Below are 18,089 nucleotides of genomic sequence, written 5' to 3'. Positions count from 1 at the left end.
CTGCCTGCCTGCCCTGGATTTAGTCAAGATTACTGCTTGAAATCAAACTAATGAAGCAAAGTAGGGGAGGAAGATTTAGCACGTACGTACTACATACAAGAAATTCCAGTGGATATTAGTCGCTGGCAAACCGACATGAATCGAAACGCCGCGTTACTTGACCAAACCATGACTGGGAGGAAGTGTGACGTTATGGTCGGTCAAGTAACAAAGCACTTCCACTTCACTATTTTAATTCGGTTAGGCAGGCAAAGGCAGGTTTCCCATTTGCTGTTACCATTCATATAAAAATGGTCGGCGAGCGAGTGCCCGTGTGATATATTGTAGACCTTGGACGAATCTTTCCTCCAAAGTTTGTAGATTTTAGAAGATAGTCAGTTGTGATATTCGTTATGAAAGAACAGTAGTGGTACTAACGAAGATTTTCCTATATCATAGTAAAGTATAATTTATTCTATTGAGTGTTTTTATAAAGTCTCTTAGAGGTAATGAGCCTCGTTTTTTCTCCTGTCTTTGTCAGCACGTAACATACAGAAGACCAGCATCATAAAGGGGTGAAAGCTTTAGGAAAATGGAAAACGATCGATCAGTTACCTTCCTGAGAGCTCCTTTACGATAGAGGTTGAGCGTCCCTTCATAAACTCCCATAGTCACGTTACTAGGTAAGCCTGATTTCTTGCTCAACGTAGCCATCGAAACTCTTCTTGTTTCAATTTAGCATCTGTGATGGAGCTTGATCCACTTCGCTGCTCCTGCAAAGAACGGAACGAGTGAAAGTGCGAAATAATGAATCTTGACCGAGTCTTACTGGAAAAAAATGGTTATATCTTCGAGAAAATAGGGAAATACCGTTTGTTTCCCAAATGGAAAAGGTTTTTATTTTGAGACACTACTCTCTCACAGACTATTTTCTAAAACCCAGAGGTGCTTAATCAAATTATTATTATTTTTTTTACTAATGGTGTATAATACTACTAAACTTTCATTATTATTACAAAAACATCCTTGAAATATCAAATAAACTGCACAAAAGGCTGTCTAATCAGGCCATCGAAACCTTTGAGAACGTGGTCCATAAGAAACAAAGCTCACAAAGAATATGTATTTAACGCTAATAAGTAAATATTAGTCAATACAACACTTCACGAACTAAAGCCGTCATCAGTGAGAGAATTTCTCTCTTCCTTTTACTGACCTCCAAGAGATGCGAACTGATTAAAATATTAATTTTTCCACTTCTTTTCATTCCTTTCTTTCAATTGATCGTCAATTCTATTTGTCTCACTTTCTAAGCATTTTTATCCTTTGAAGTGGATTGATGTTAATATGAGATGGATAGCTATTGTAAGCTACTACATTCATGGGAGGGAGTCAAGCTCTCATATGTGTCTTTACCATTGGGGATCACTATCAAAAGAATTCCCAAAACATACTTAGAAAGCCCAGTCAATAATTTCCTTCACAACCTATTGATAATTCAGTCCCTCACAAGCTCAGATTTGAACTTGACCAACAACATAAAGGGACAACGCAACACGCACTTGCACGCCTTACTTCATGGATCCGTAGGACTGTTGGGTGGTTGAGTGGTTTGCTTCGAATGAAGATGCAATTTGTTTCAAGCTGAACTCAGTTCATAACACAATTAAGTAGGCGTTGGGAGCAACACAAACACACATCTTACTTGCTTCAAATGGTGTTAAGATAATGAGACTGGCGTGTCCGGTACCACATCCGTCCCTTAGTGCCTTAGTGGCAGTGACGTAGATGCTACTTATCACTTTGCTGTTTATTATTGCGTGCGAGTTAGTTGCTACTCTGGTTATTACGTTTTCAATACAAGTTTGATAAAGTACTTAAGTACAAATATATAAAGATAATAAAAAAAAAAAAAAACACTAATCACTCATAAAAAGTAACAAAAAAAATATTGGTGTTTACGCTCTAGGTTGCTTTAGTGAAATATCACGTATGGCAATTACTCACATGATATTCACCAGTCGGAATCTGGAAACTTTAGCCTGATAACAGACAAGGAAACATATCAATAGTATCAGCTAGGAGCTATCATTTTATGTTGTATTTATGTGCTAGTCTCCTGTCACACACAAACATACACCAACAGAAAATTGCCTAAACTTAAGAGAGAGAGAGAGAGAGAGAGAGAGAGAGAGAGAGAGAGAGAGAGAGAGGGGGGGGAAAGTAGCCACTCCTCAATTAAGTAAAACATGTTATGCATAGTGATTTACGGGTTCTTTTTTCCTTCTTTATCATTATTTACTTTTAATATATATATATATATATATATATATATATATATATATATATATATATATATATATATATATATATATATATATATATATATATATATATATATATATATATATATATATATATATATATATATATATATATATATATACAAGAACTGAAGAGAAATGGAATCAGTTAGAAATTGCTAGTGACAACTAAAGGAGGGTTCACACGTGCCAATCTGAGACTGAAATTGCAAGTTGGTAGAATTTCCGACTGACCAACATGTTGGTCTTGTTCAGTCGATTTGCGACTTTCTTTACGTTGCGACGTCATGGAATAAGCCTTGAAAATGTGGTCTCCAGGTATAGAAATGATGTTATAATTGGTGATGGAAAAAGAACATATGTGGGACTCTAGAAATGAATTATACAGTAAAATAAAAGCTTCCGCAAATCGTCGTTTGACGAAATAGCTGCCACTCTCCAAGAACTGTTTCCCTCAATGCAGGGTGTTGTTGGAGGTGAGGAGTGAAGACTTGTCACGATTAAATTTGACCGCAATTGTGCATAGTCTTAAGATTAGTGTGTGGTTGACATTCCTTTCTTTCCTTCTACTTAGCCAGGGACGTATTCACTCCTCCGGTACGCCAAAAGATGACCAACTACAGCTTTAGCATCGTCACTGAAGGAAGACATCTTGGCAGATAGCCAAGGCGCCAAATAGTCGATACTTTCCAGTCGCTACGTGTGACACTCCGACTAGAAGGGATGAGTTGGAAAGTCTACCGACGTAAAATTTCAATCGCAAATTGACAAGTGTGAAACCGCCGTAACATAACAAAACACAAAAATAAAGACATGGCAACATTAAATAATTATCACGGGAATTTAGTCAGAGTAATTACCTGCCAACCTGCCCTATTTGATGATATTTTATATTTCCTTGGTGTTCTGCCTGAGCAGGTGTAGAATAGTAACACCAATGGCAATGTTCAAAAGATACCTGAAATAATGATGAAACAACAAATATCCTGTGAAAGGACATTCTGATGGGACATACCACTGTCCCTTTGGAAGAATACTGCCACTATATTCCAGTAGGTACTGTACGTACGTAGCTACCTGTTCCCCTCCTGCAGCTACATGTGGCACCCAAACACGGCTCAGACAATGGATACAAACCTACAGGCTTACACTTCCAGCATGGTAAAAGTAAAGGTTATGTAACAAAATTTCTTTATTAAAATGTTAAATATATAAAGATAGAACAAAATACAACATAATAACAATTCAGTCAATTAGCAAAATACTTAACCTCTTTTCATTATTTCTAATATTGCATTTTTCAAATATCTCAAATATAATCACATTCGCTTGACAATGTGTGTGTGTGTGTGTGTGTGTGTGTGTGTGTGTGTGTGTGTGTATATATATATATATATATATATATATATATATATATATATATATATATATATATATATATATATATATATATATATATATATATATATATATATATATATATATATATATATATATATATATATATATATATATATATATATATATATATATATATATATATATATATATATATATATATATATATATATATATATATATATATATATATATATATATATATATATATATATTTATTGTGGTGCCTCAGAAGCTGATTGTTCCCAGAGGCTGCTCAGACTGTGAAAAATTCAGATTCCAAAACAATTTTCCCCTTTAAAAATAATGGAAAAAATTACATGATTTGTTTCTCAACTCCTTGAAAAATATTTTTCATTGTAATTTTCACTGCAAATATACATAGGCTAATTAGGATAGAAGCAATGATGGAATTGCTGGTGGCTATGTTTTATCACTATTTTAGAGCTGTGTCCTAAATCACGGTGAAAACATAAAGTAAACCAATAACGATCTCAATGAAAATTGGAAAAAGATATGCTTGCCAAATAAATAGTGGGGAATTGTTAATTTGGTGATCAGATTCTGGATGTGTTTTCAGATTTCAGGGCAAAATTTGCTTGAACATAGGGTGTTTGGATTTCAGGATTACCACTGTACATAAAACCAATGACGTGTGGAAGTGAAATACACTGAGATACACATACATGGAATGAAATATAAAAGCTTAAGGAAGATAATGATATACAGTATATGTAGAACATTTGAAAATGATTGGCATGCCAAGTGTAATATGCTGGTGCGAGGAAATACAAGGCAAACCCAAAGTACTTTTTATTCCTCTAACATTTTAAAAATAAAGCAGTTCTATTTCATTCAGTGTTTTTTTTTCACCATATTCCATTTACTTGTTTAATTTATGATGCATCTTTAAAGGTAAGAAAATAAACTGTGGAGAGGTAAATGTACTCAACTGTAGCAGCCCTTGAAGGAGGTTCTATTATACGGAGAGAATGGGAGAGTAAAAAAAGAGAAAGGAAAAAAAAAAAATAATAATAAAAAAAAAAAAAAGGAGAGCATGGTAAATGTAGTTTGTGTGAGGAAAATACCTTATGAAATACAAGGAAAATGTAGCAATGATTGAGATGTAATGTTGGAGTGTGAGTGGATTTGAGTGTGCAAGGATGTATGAACTGAGACATTATTGCTTGAGTCAGTCCTATTACAGTATCTCAGCCAGAAGTACTGTATATGTGGATATATGCGTGTATGAATTTATGCATGCATTTTATATATATATATATATATATATATATATATATATATATATATATATATATATATATATATAAGTGTGTACTGTATATACATACAGTACAAAAATTACTTAGGTTTCAGATTAGTAAACACCTTGTTGCACCGGAGTTGAAGTGCCAAGTCATAAATGAAGTCCTTAATATAGCTATCCTTTTCTGATTTTTTTGCATCAAATACAACTACAATGGTTATCTTTGGATCAGCTCTGCACAAGAAGTAAGTTGAGCCAATCTGAAAAAGAAAATACGAACAGGATGTGAGATGGATACACAAAAGAAGTGGACAGACAAACACAATATAATATGTATAAAAACACACAAATACACTATTAGATAGATACATGGATCTAGTAAGGAGAAACACAGAATACTGAATATGAAGAATAGATACTAGAAAAATTGAAATTGTAAAGGAATCTGGTAAAGAACATATTTTTTGTAGAAGAAAATATATTGAACAAAAGACTAGAGTACTCACTCCAGCTCTTGGACAATACTCTGGCATAAGAGTTAGCATGATATACGATCTGAGTACTTTGTACAGCACAAAGACAGAAAATGAGTAAAAGTAATCACCTGCAAACTGTACTGCAGAATAAATAGAATAAATATGAAACATCTGCTAAGAATACATGGACTGGACCAGGGTTCTTCAAAGTGCTGGTCAAGACCCTGTTCACTGTTCATTAGGTTGTCAAACTTAAGATCAATTCTAAGAACAAGTGAAATATAGTATATATATGTGTGTGTGTGTGTGTGTGTGTGTGTGTGTGTGTGTGTGTGTGTGTGTGTGTGTGTGTGTGTGTGTATTTACCTAGTTGTATTGTACAGGATTTAAGCGTGGCTCATAGCGTCCTGTCTCCATATCTCCATATATCTAATTTTTCTTTAAAGTTATGCACACTATGTGCTGTGACAATTCCATTGTCCAATGCTTTCCATTTTTCCACCGTTCTGTGTGGAAAACTGTATTTTCCAATATCCTTCATACACTGCCTCATCCTGATCTTCTTTTCATGTCATCTTGTCCTTTCATCTTCTTCTGTCAACAGCACCAGGTCTTCTTTGTCTATCTTTTCAATATCATTTACTATCTTATACATTGTTATTAGGTCCCTGCATTCTCTTCTATCTTGTAAGGTTGGCAGTCCCATTTCCTTCAGTCGTTCTTCATATTATGTGAGGTCCTTTAATTCCGGCACCATCTTTGTAGCAATCTTCTGTATCCTTTCCAATTTTCTTATATCCTTTTTAGAGCTCAGAGACCATACCACTGCTGCATATTCCATCCTTGACCGTATCATGCTTGTGATGACTTTTCTCATCATATCTTTATCCATGTAATGAAATGCCACTCTTATATTAGTCAACATTTTATATGATAGTCCAAATATCTTGCTTATGTGTTTATCAGGGCTCAGATTTTCTTGTATGATCACTCCAAGATCTTTTTCCTCTTTAGTCTTCATTATTTGCTCCTCTCCCTTCAAATAGTTCCATACTGGTCTTCTCTTGCTCTTTCCTAGTTCCATTATGTGGCATTTCTTGGCATTAAACTCCAATTTCCACTTTTTGCTCCATTCATAGATCTTATTTAAATCTTCCTGCAACAGCAGACAGTTCTCTTTAGTTTTGACAACTCTTAGCAACTTTGCATCATCAATGAATAAATTTATATAACTGTTTATCCCAATGTGAATGTCATTTACATAAACTTGAAACATAATGGGGGCTAACACTGACCCTTGTGGCACTCCACTAGTTACTTTACCGCAAGATGAGTATGTATCTCTGATCACAGTTCTCATTTCCTTATCCTTCAAATAATCTCTTGTCCATTCGAGCAAGGTTTCACGCAGTCCTCCTACGTACTCTAGTTTCCAAAGAAGTCTTCCGTGCGGGACTTTATCAAAAGCCTTTTTAATGCTACCCATCTATCTCTGTTTTCCAGTCCTGCAATAACTCTCGAGTAGAAGCCTAATAAGTTTGATACACATGACCGTACTGTCCTAAACCCAAATTGTCTGTTTGATATGACTTGCTAATCTTCTAGAAATTTAACCCATTTTTCTCTGATAATTATTTCACATAACTTCCCTACGACACTTGTAAGTGACACTGGTCTGTAATTTAGTGGTAGTTGCCTTTCCTCCTTTAAATAGCAGTATTACATTGGCTCTCTCCCACTCTAGTGGAACTTTAGCTTCATTTATTGAACTTTTAATTATTTCCCAAATTGGATCCAGTAATTGCTCTTTACATTCTTTTAACACCCAGCCTGATACACCATCTGGCCCCATTACTTTTCTGACTTCCAACTTATCAAGTAATCTTCCAATATCCTCTTTGTGCACTGCAATCTCCTGTAATCCTTGGCAATCCAATGTCCTATTAGGTTCTGTGAAATCATCTTCTGCAGTGAATACTGTTTTGAAGCTCCCATTCATTATTTCACACATTTCCTTCTCTGTTTGGTATGTCTTCCCTTCTTTAATTATTTTTTCAATTGTTTCCTTATTCTTTGTTTTGCCATTTATAAACTTGTAGAAAAGTTTGGATTCATCCTTGCTTTTATCCACTACGTCTTTCTCAAACTTTCTTCTTCCTCTCTTCTCACTCTAATATATTCATTTCTAGTATCTTTGTACTGCCGACTATTATAGTCATTTCCTTGCCTTAAGAGTTTCTTCCACACTTTATCTTTCGCCTTTTTATACTTGTATGCATCTAGCATTGTACCATGCATGTACACCCAACCCCCGCTTAATGAAGGTTCATACAACGAAATTTCGCTACAACGAAGGTTTCATTTCACTACTGTCAGATCATTTAATGAACACCAAACTCGCTGTAACAAAGTTTTATCCAGGTAATTTTTTCCAAGTTTGAAAGCCCCGCTGTATCACGCAAACCGGTAAGCTTTTGAATACACCAGCGCCTCTCATGGACAACACGCCACTCACTCCCCCTGTTCAAAACAATAACAGCGTCAGCAGCAGCTTGCCTTCCCTCGCTCAACTTACCACCAAAATGCCCTGCAATGTTGCCTAGCGTTGCTAAGAAGACCAGGAAGTCTCTTACTTTCAAAGTGAAGCTGGATATTATTCACAGACACAAGAGGCGAGAAAACTAATAATATTGCTCACCACCATCTTGACTCCATCTACTGTCTCTACTATTTTCAAGTCAGCAGACTCTATTAAGAAGGTGGTGAGACCATATCTTCCTTGCAAGCTAAAAGAACCACCTGAACTTGTGACTCTACAATGGATAAAAAGTAAAGTCTTGTGGAAATGTGGTACATAAGTTTTGTATGTGATACAATGATGCACCCTTTATTTACATTCCACAGGTTGCCGATTTCCCATTTCACTCTCCCTCCCTTCATAAATTTAAGATCATCAACATTATAAGGTTACGTACATTAGTGTACATTATAATGACTTAAATTAAACTGCCTAAATGTTTAACTTCATAATTTTTACTTTCATTAAACCTTTCACTGTACTATGATGCACTCTCGCTTTGTTTACTCTCAATGGAAGTTCAAGTCAGGGGTTAAACTTGTTATAATCAGTTCGCTTAATGAAGTTTCGCTTAACGAAGGTTTTTTTAGGAACATAACCCCTTCGTTAAGCGGGGGTTGCCTGTATTTTTTTCTGAACTCTATAAACAGGAACCAACTTTTTTACTCCTTCATTGCATTTCTGTAAGAATATGTCATATTTCTCTTGTACAGTCTTCCTGCACATAATATTACTCCACTCAATATCAGCAAAGTAAATCCTTAATTTTTCAAAATCTGCTCTTGCATAATTTAATCTCTCTCTCCTTTATAGTCCTCTTGCATTTGCATCTCTAATGTCACATGATCATTTTTCCCCATTGGACTAAGGTATTGAATGATTGGAGGGGACTCTGGTTTCTCTGGGAAAACTAGGTCAAGCAATGATGGTTCTTCTTCCCCCCCATGTACCTTGTTGACTCCTCCACCCACTGGTCAATTGTAATAACCATAGTCAACTGTAACACTTTCTCACTCCACTGCCCAGCATTATCCATTACTTCCATCTCTCTCCAGTTTATTTTTTTGAAGTTAAAGTCTCCAACTATGAGTATCCTTCTATCTCTTCTTATCATATTATCTAGGCACTTTATCGCCTCTCTTTGCATATCTTTATGCTCTTCTGATCCTCATGTATTAGTCTTTGGTGGAACATATGTAACTATAATTTTTCTTTTCTTCAAATCTTTTGTTCTGATTGTTACTCCCAATACTTCCACTTTGTCCTCACCATATTGCACATCCCTCACACATATATCATCACGAACCATTATTAGCACTCCTCCTCCCCCTTTAGGGTTGATTCACACAATAGGTTCGACCTCGCTCTGCTCTCGCTCCAGTCTCGGTTCGGTCCAATAATGTTTAATGCATTTCAATGTAAGCATTCACATTGACAGTAATGGTTCGCTCTCGCTCCGCTCTTGCTCCGGTTGCGATACATTCAAAAGATATTTTGACTGGAGCGAGAGTGGAGTCAGACCGGACTGTTGCAGCCCGTGTGAACTAACAATGGTCCGTTCCAGTCGTGATTCAGCTTTCGTATGGGGAAATGTTTCTGCCTTTCATCCTATGAAACATGAAGGATCAGAAGAAAACACTAAAATGGGATCATACAAAAGGTAGGTAAATAATAAAATAGAAAATAAAATTTTATTTATCACTAATATAAGACAATTTTTACAGTTAGCCCATATATATATACATATATATATATATATATATATATATATATATATATATATATATATATATATATATATATATATATATATATATATATGAGTACACTAGAAAACAATATGCAAAAATTAATCAAATTTGTGGCTTTCATCCTCAATTTTTTAAGAGTATTATTTTTCAAATGATCCAATGTTCATTCTTAAGTAGTTGAAAAATTTAGTCTCATCATCAATATGATGAAGATATAAAGTATGGAACTCTCCTTCACTCTTTCTATCTTTCAGCATAGGATGAACCCACAATCTCCTCCCTTTTTGCTTGCTTTCTTCTTCTTCGTTAAGTGCAGTGGCAATCACTGCCAAATCGAATGGAGAAAAGTCACGCATCCTCTGTCACTGGTGGTATGACTTCCACTAGTGTTGAAGGAGAGGAAGGGATGGGACTGATAGCGGAGCGAGGCGGACCGGACATCTGAATGTACCAGGACCTTGACCGGAGTGAGAGCAAAGCGAGACCAGAGTGATAGTGTGAATCAAGCCTTATCCTTCCTGTCCCTCCTCTAGGCAATATATCCCTCCTCTTTAAAGTTGACACAAATTTCTTTTTTCAGTTCTGTTTCAACGATGCACATTACATACGGCTTTTTCTCTTTCAAATAACCCCAAACTTCCAATATGCTTGATAACAACCCATCTATGTTAGTATAAGTCATTCTTAGTTTATTGCCTCATCCACAACCTCCTCTTTTTTCCTTAGATACCACTTCTTTAGTCTCAAATCCAGAACCCTCCAGTAAAAATTATTCTTCTCGATCTCTGTCCTTTTCTCGTTATTTTCCTTAAGCTTCACTTCTTAGCACTTTCTCCTTTTCCCTTTCCTCTAAGTTCATATCTCTTTTTATCCATATTTCCTTGTGATCAACATCATCGGCCAGCTTCCCTTTTCTAGCCATAATTTCCTCTACAGCCACTTGAGATCTCATTTTCACCTTCATTGGTCCCTTACCCCCTTCACTGTACCTTCCCAGCCTAAACACTTCCTCCACCTCCTGGTCAAATTCTTGTGCACTGTCTTCTACTCGTTTGATAACAGTTTTGGTCATTTCCCTTTCTTCACGTTCTCTTGTGAATTTATTTGGATTTTTCTTTTCCCTCATCCCATAAATCATGAAGCTTTTTCTCTTGTCCACTGCATCCCGCACCAAATCTTCATTTTCCTTGATAACTTCTATTACAGCAACTTTTGTGTTCTCCTGACTTTGTCTCCTTACTTCTGAAAATTTGACTTTTCCTCTTCTTGTTCCTGTTTTCATTCATTTCTTAGTTTTTTCAATTTGTTATCACCTAGACCACCTTCTGCCCTGTCTGTAATCCCGTCCTGCACTTTATCCTGCAAGCTCTTTAAAGAGCTTTCATAATTTTGGCATGTGGTTTTTAGAATGTCATTTTGCTTCCTTATTTCCAGAATCTCTTTCAATTCCTGGTTTATTGCACTGACCTTCTCACATTCAGCTACTCTCAATTTCAGGGCTGTGTTCTCCATAAGCAGTCGGTCTTGTTTGTCCATGAGACTGGACATCACCTCCTTCATATATCTTAATTCTCTTTCTACATTAATAAGCCTTCTCATATTACCTTGTTCATCCTGGAAACCCAAGAAATCCTTTTCCATAGTATCATCAGTCAGTTTCCTTAAACCAGTAGGGGTTTCTATAAAGCGTTGATTTTCACTCGGCGTATGTTTTGATTCCACCATGTGCCTGGCAGCACTACTTGGTTCCATCTCTCTCTCTTGTTATTCATTCCTTATAAGTGATCTAACACTCATTTTATTTGGAGATAGGAGAACCTATGGGCCCCTCTCCCCCTGTACATATGTCAAGGCCTGAGTCCAACTCCTTTTGTAGTAATCTCTGCAAGTTGCTCAGATGCATGCATCCTGCTCGATGGCTGCGCTCCGTGTGCGTGTGCGTGCGTGCGTGTATTTACCTAATTGTAGTTTTACAGGGCCTGGGCTTTATGCTCGTGTGGTCCCGTCTCCATATCTACACTTATCCAATTTTTCTTTAAAACTATGTACACTCTTTGCTGACACCACTTCCTCACTCAAACTGTTCCAAATCTCAACACATCTTTCCGGGAAACAAAATTTTTTAACATCTCTCAGACATTGTCCCTTCCTTAGTTTCTTACTATGCGATCTTGTGCTTCTAAAGTCATATTCTTCTCTCAGGATCAGTTTCTCATTATCCACTTCATCCATTCCGTTAATCAATTTATAAACTTGTATCAGATCCCCTCTCTCTCTTCTCTGCTCCAAGGTTGGTAGATCCATAGCCTTTAGTCTCTCCTCATATGTCATCCCTTTAAATTCTGGAACCATTCTTGTAGCCATTTTTTGTAGTCTCTCTAATTTTCTTATGTGTTTCTTTTTATGGGGAGTCCACACAACTCCTGCATATTCCAATCTAGGTCTTATTTTAGTACTTATCAATTTCTTCATCATTTCCTTGTCCATATAGTGAAATGCTACTCCAATATTCCTTAGCAAATTATAAGTCTCTCTGAAAATTCTATCAATATGGCTTATCGGTTGATTATTTTCTTCCATTGTCACTCCCAAGTCCTTTTCCTTTTTTACTTTTTCTAGTTCTACTCAATCTCCCATCTTATAGATTCCCACTGGTCGTCTTTCACTTTTTTCCCATTTCCATGACATGGCTTTTGTCCACATTGAATTCCATCTCCCATTTTTTGCTCCATTTCCAGATCTTGTTTAAGTCTTCCTGTAGTATTTCACAATCCTCTTTTGTTTAATGACTCTGCACAGTTTTGCATCGTCCATAAACAGATTTATGTAGCTGTTCACTCCCTCTGGCATGTCATTTATATATACGAGAAAAGTATTGGTGCCAATACTGACCCTGTGGCACTCCGCTGTCTACTGTTCTCCACTTGGACTTCATATCTTTAACTATCGTCCTTATTTCTCTCCCCTTAAGTAATTCTTCATCCATCTCAATGTGCTTCCTTTTAAGCCACCCTTCTCCTCTAACTTCCATAGTAATCTTTCATGTGGCACTTTATCAAAAGCCTTTTTAGATCTAAATAAATACAGTCAACCCATCCCTCTCTCTCTTGTACTTTATCAACTATTCTAGAGTAGAAACTCAATAAATTTGTTACACATGACCGACCTTTTCTAAAACCAAATTGGCTATTTGATAATATTCTGTTGTCTTCAAGAAACTCAATCCATTGCTTCTTTATTACTTTTTCACACATCATGCATATTACACTAGTTAGTGATACCGGTCTGTAACTTAAAGGTTCTTCCTTCCTTCCGCTCTTATATATGGGAACCACCTCAGCTCTTTTCCACTCCACTGGCACTGTTCCATTTTCAATTGAGCATTTTTTGATGTTGTATATTGGACTTGCTAGTTCTTCCCTACATTCTTTCAGTATTCTGCCTGAGACTTCATCCGGTCCCATTGCCTTTTCCTCATGTAGTTCCATCATCAACTTTTTTTATTTCAAGCTTGGTTACTTTAATCTCTTTCATATAGACAGTCTCTCTATTACCCTGTGGTCTTTCAAATTTGGATTCCTTAGTAAAGACCTCATGAAATTTACTATTTAACAGTTTTGCCATGCTTTTTGGGTCTTCCACCATTCCGTTTTCTCCTTTTAACCTTTCTATTGTTTCTTTTTGTCTTATTTTTCCATTTATGAATCTGTAGAACAATTTTGGTTGTTCCTTACATTTTTCGACAATGTCCTTTTCATAGTTCCTTTCTTCTTCCTTTCTCACCTTAGCATATTCATTTCTTGCTGTTTTGAAGTTTTCCTTATTTTCTGGATTTCTGTTTCTTCTCCACCTTTTCCATGCTCCATCTCGTTTCTCCTTTGCCCTAGCACATCTTGCATTAAACCAATCTTTCTTTCCTTCTTCTTTAGGTCTATATTTCGGGACATATTCCCTGACCCCAGTTTTGTATATTTCCAAAAATAAGTTATATTTCTCTTGAACTGTTAATGAGTTTTCCATCTCCTCCCAGTTTAAGTTTTTAAAATAGTTCGAGATTCTCAATATCAGCCTTTCTGTAATTTAATCGGTCTCCTTTGTATGATTCATCTCTATCTTCCTTTCCTTCTTCTATATCCATTTCTAATATTTCATGGTCACTTTTTCCCAATGGGCACTTGTATCTTATATCATCGTTAATTGGTGTATATCCCTTGTAAAAACTACGTCTAATCTTGCCGGCTCATCGTTTCCTCTGAATCTTGTGTTTTCCTTTACTCTTTGGACCATCAAATTATCTATCATTAGGTTCAGGAATATATCTCCCCAGGCATCTTCCCCCATACCACTTTCATAATTTTGCCAGTCTACCTCCTTACAGTTGAAATCTCCTACCAATATCACTTTTCTCCTTTCCTTAATGATTCTTGTAAGACTCCTTATTGTGTCATCTATCATGTCTCTATATTCTTGGTTAGTCCATGAGTTTGTTTTGGTGGCACATATGTTCCAATGATTGTTAACTCCTTTTTATTAATATGTATCTTAACATACAGTATTTCTGATTTTCCTTCCCAAACTCCACTTGATTTACCACTATCTCCTTCCTTAACATCATCATGACTCCTCCTCCTCCTTTACCCACTCTGTCTCTCCTCCATATATTATACCTTTTATCTATGTCTATTTTTATTGCCTCATTTAACTTTGTTTCCACCAGGCATACAATATCTGGTTCTTCTTTCTTTATGTAATCTCTTAATTCTAATTTACTAGATAAAATCCCATCTATGTTTGTATACATCATTTTTAATCTCTTGTTCTTATCATTTTAGTTAAACTTGCTCCATTTTTTTCTCTTCTTTCTCTTTTATATACCATTTCCTTATCCTGTCTCCTATAATTCTCCAAAAATGCCTTCTTCTCCTCCTCTGACCTTTCATTATTTTTTCTCTTGCTTCTGCCACCAGTTCATTGTGTCTCTTCCTTTCCTCCTCATTTCTATTTTTCTTTATATATATATATATATATATATATATATATATATATATATATATATATATATATATATATATATATATATATATATATAACCTTCTGTTATCTCTGCAACCTTCTGTTTCTCTGAGTACTTCTTCTGCTGCTGCTTGTGATTTTAGTAATATCTTAATTGGTCTCACTGTTCCTTCTTGATATGGTCCCATTCTATGGATTTCTTCTACTTCCTCTTCTAAGTTCTGTCTATCCTCGTCATTCAGATGTTTTAGTAGGTCTTTTACTTATTTCATTTTGTCTTTTTCCCTTCTTGGTCTATATTTAACATTTTTTTCTTTCAGTCCAAAAATAATTACACTCTTCTTTTTTTCTGCAAATGTGTGTGTGTGTGTGTGTGTGTGTGTGTGTGTGTGTGTGTGTGTGTGTGTGTGTGTGTGTGTGTGTGTGTGTGTGTTTACCTAGTTGTATATTATAGAATTTGAGTAGGGCTCATAGTGACCTGTCTCCATATATAATTTTATACAAATTTTCCTTAAATTTATGCACACTTTCTGCTGTTACAATCTCATTATTCAAGCTGTTCCAGATGTTCATCATCCTAGGTGGAAAACTAAACTTTTTTAATGTTCCTCAAACTCTGACTTTTCCTGATCTTCTTATTCTTAGAGTGTCCTCTCGTCCATCTATCTCCATCTTCGATCAGTGATGTCAGGTCTTGTCTATCTATCTTTTCCATATTGTTCACTATCTTGTATATTGTTGTTAGATCTCCTCTCTCCTGTCTATCCTTCAAAGTTGGTAGCTTCATTTCCTTTAGTCTATCTTCATATGAAATGTCCTTTATTTCTGGCACCATTTTTGTGGCTATCCCTTGGATTCTTTCTAGTTTCCTGATGTCCTTTTGCATGTGTGGTGACCACATAACTGCTGCATACTTAAGTCTAGGTCTTATCATTGTGATTATGATCTTTTTCATCATACTCCTGCCCATGTAGTTAAATACCACCCTGATATTTATTAGTGTCTTGTATGTTGAGGCAAATAATCCATTTATGTGCCTTTCTGGGATTATGGTGTCTTGTATAATCACTCCCAGGTCCTTCTCTTCCTTCTTTTTCATTATAACCTCTTCTCCCATTTTGTACTCCCACACAGGTTTTCTATTAGTTTCACCCATTTCCATCACATGATATTTTTTGGCATTAAATTATAATTTCCACTTCTGGTTTAATTCCAAGATCTTATCAATATCTTTCTGCAATACCATACAATCCTCATTGTTTCTTATTACTCTCAAGAGTTTTGCATCATTGGCAAACAAATTTATGTAGCTACTTAGGTTCTCCTGTATATTGTTAATATATATTTGAAACATTATTAGTGCCAGCACTGACTCCTGTGGTATGCTACTAGTTATTGTGCTCCAATTTGATGGGGTGTCTCTTATCACTCCTCATTTATTTCTCTTTCTGTTAAGTAGTCTCTCGTCCAGCTTAAGATACTTCCCTTTACTCCTCCTATATCTTGTTTTCCATAGGAGTCTTCTATGTGGTACTCTGTCAAAAAAACTTCTTTAGTATCTAGATACATTGTGTCCACCCATTCATCTCTCCCTTGTCCTTGAGCTATTACCCATGTATAGAAACTTAGTAGATTTGTTATACATGATCTTCCTTTTTTGTAAATCCAAATTGGGAGTTATTTATGATTTCATTTTTCTCCAGATAATCCACACATATTCCTTTAATCACAATTTCATAGAGCTTTCCCAAAACACTAGTCAGCGACACAGATCTATAATTCAAGGACTTGGTTCTTTTCCCTCCTTTATATATTGAGACTATATTTGCTCTTTTCCATTCCCTTCCATTAATGAGCTGTTGATCACATCCCAAATTGGGTCTACCAATTGTTCTCTACATTCTCTCAGTGTCCATGCTGACACTCCATTGTTTTTCTTACATCTACCTTTTCTAGTAATTTGCTAATTTCCTGTTTATGCACCATTACATTTCATATTCCTGCCTGTTGCACTTAGTCGTTTGTTTCTATAAAATCTCCTTCTACATTAAATACTGATCTAAAGGTCTCATTCATCAGTTCATTAATTTCTTCCATTGTTTCATACACCCTTTTTCCCTTCTCGGTTTGTCATTTTTCCAATTATATACATGTAAAATAGCTTTTTACAACATCCCTTTCAAACGTTCTCTCGTCCTCCCTCCTTATTCTAATATGTTCGTTTGATGGCTCATTATATAGCTTCTTATTTTCTTCATTTCTCTGCTTCCTTAATTTCTTCCAAGCAACATCCTTTCCCTTCTAAGCTTCCATGCATGCAGGAAAATTTCATACTTCTCTTGAACTATCTTGCCTTGAATGGTTTCTTCCTAATTTCTTCAACCAAAATATTTACTAAATCCTTCAAAATTTGTCTTGGCATGATTCAATCTTCCTTGTTTGTGTCCCTCATCCCACCTAAAAATTTCCTGATCCTCCAATTCAACTTCTAGGACTAAGTGATCACTTTTTCCTATTGGGCTATGTTGTTTGGTGGTTGGACAAGGCTCTTTTTTTTTTTTGTGTGTGTGTGTGTGTGAATATCAGATCCAATATTGACAGTTCTTCTTCCCCTCTATACCTTGTACACTCCTTCACCCATTGGTCCATTGTGTTTATCAATGCCAGTTGTAGCACTTCTTTCCCCCATCACCCTGTGTCACTATTTAATTCCAATTCCTCCCAACATGTTTGCAGTTTAAATCCACCACAAGTAGTACTTTTCTATCAGTTCTTAGCATGTTGTCTAAGCAATTCAACAATTAATTTTGTATTTCTTGTGTACCTCAAGTTTCCATGTAGGTATTATTCGTTGGTGGCACATATGTAACTGATTTTCCTCCTTTCCTTCTCACTAGTCTTAATTATTGATATACTTAAAACCTTGCCAGTCCAACTCCATATTGTACTTCCACTTATTTATCTTTTCAAACCATTATCAATACTCCTCCTGCTTTTTCTCTTCTGTTATTTAAATGCAAATTAAGCAAATGTCTTTGCTTAATTTAGTTTTTGTTATACATACCATGTCTGATCCTTTTCTCAATATATAGTCTCTCACTTCCAATATTCCTGATATAAACCTATCTATATTTGTATACATAGCTAACTCTTAATGTCTTCCTTCCCCTTCCTGGACATACAATTTCCTCAGCCTCATGTCTAGTACTCTCTATACTCTCTAGTAAAATGTCTTCCTCTCATTCTATGACCTCTTGTTTTTTTCCTTAGCCTCATTTCTCAGTTTCTCTCTTTTTCCTTTTC

At 35.6% G+C, this 18,089-nt stretch overlaps 2 protein-coding genes across 7 annotated transcripts in view; both read right to left on the bottom strand.

Annotated features, from left to right (window-relative positions):
• The window catches only part of LOC123505045 (docking protein 4-like), a 20,379-nt gene extending 18,634 nt beyond the window's left edge, over positions 1 to 1,745 (bottom strand). For 2 of the 6 annotated variants that reach the window (XM_045256065.1, XM_045256070.1), the window contains exons 1-2: positions 1,555 to 1,744; positions 595 to 752 (exon numbers count right to left, since the gene is read on the bottom strand). In XM_045256065.1, coding sequence (XP_045112000.1) covers positions 595 to 693 — 99 coding nt within the window. In that variant the 5' untranslated portion in view covers positions 694 to 752; positions 1,555 to 1,744. Of the gene's footprint in view, positions 1 to 594; positions 753 to 1,541 lie in introns of all 6 variants that reach the window. The other 4 variants (XM_045256068.1, XM_045256066.1, XM_045256067.1 and 1 more) reach the window with 4 other exon arrangements.
• A 2,097-nt stretch (positions 1,746 to 3,842) lies between these two features.
• The window catches only part of LOC123505012 (KICSTOR subunit 2-like), a 61,054-nt gene continuing 46,807 nt past the window's right edge, over positions 3,843 to 18,089 (bottom strand). The window contains 1 exon segment of the mRNA XM_045256019.1: positions 3,843 to 5,228. Within this exon segment, the coding sequence (XP_045111954.1) occupies positions 5,064 to 5,228 (165 nt within the window). The 3' untranslated portion in view covers positions 3,843 to 5,063.

Source organism: Portunus trituberculatus, chromosome 17 (assembly GCF_017591435.1).
Source record: "Portunus trituberculatus isolate SZX2019 chromosome 17, ASM1759143v1, whole genome shotgun sequence".
In the NCBI taxonomy this organism is placed as follows: domain Eukaryota; kingdom Metazoa; phylum Arthropoda; class Malacostraca; order Decapoda; family Portunidae; genus Portunus; species Portunus trituberculatus.
The sequence above is the reverse complement of the archived record's forward strand: the minus strand, read 5'-3'. Positions and strand labels throughout refer to the sequence as shown.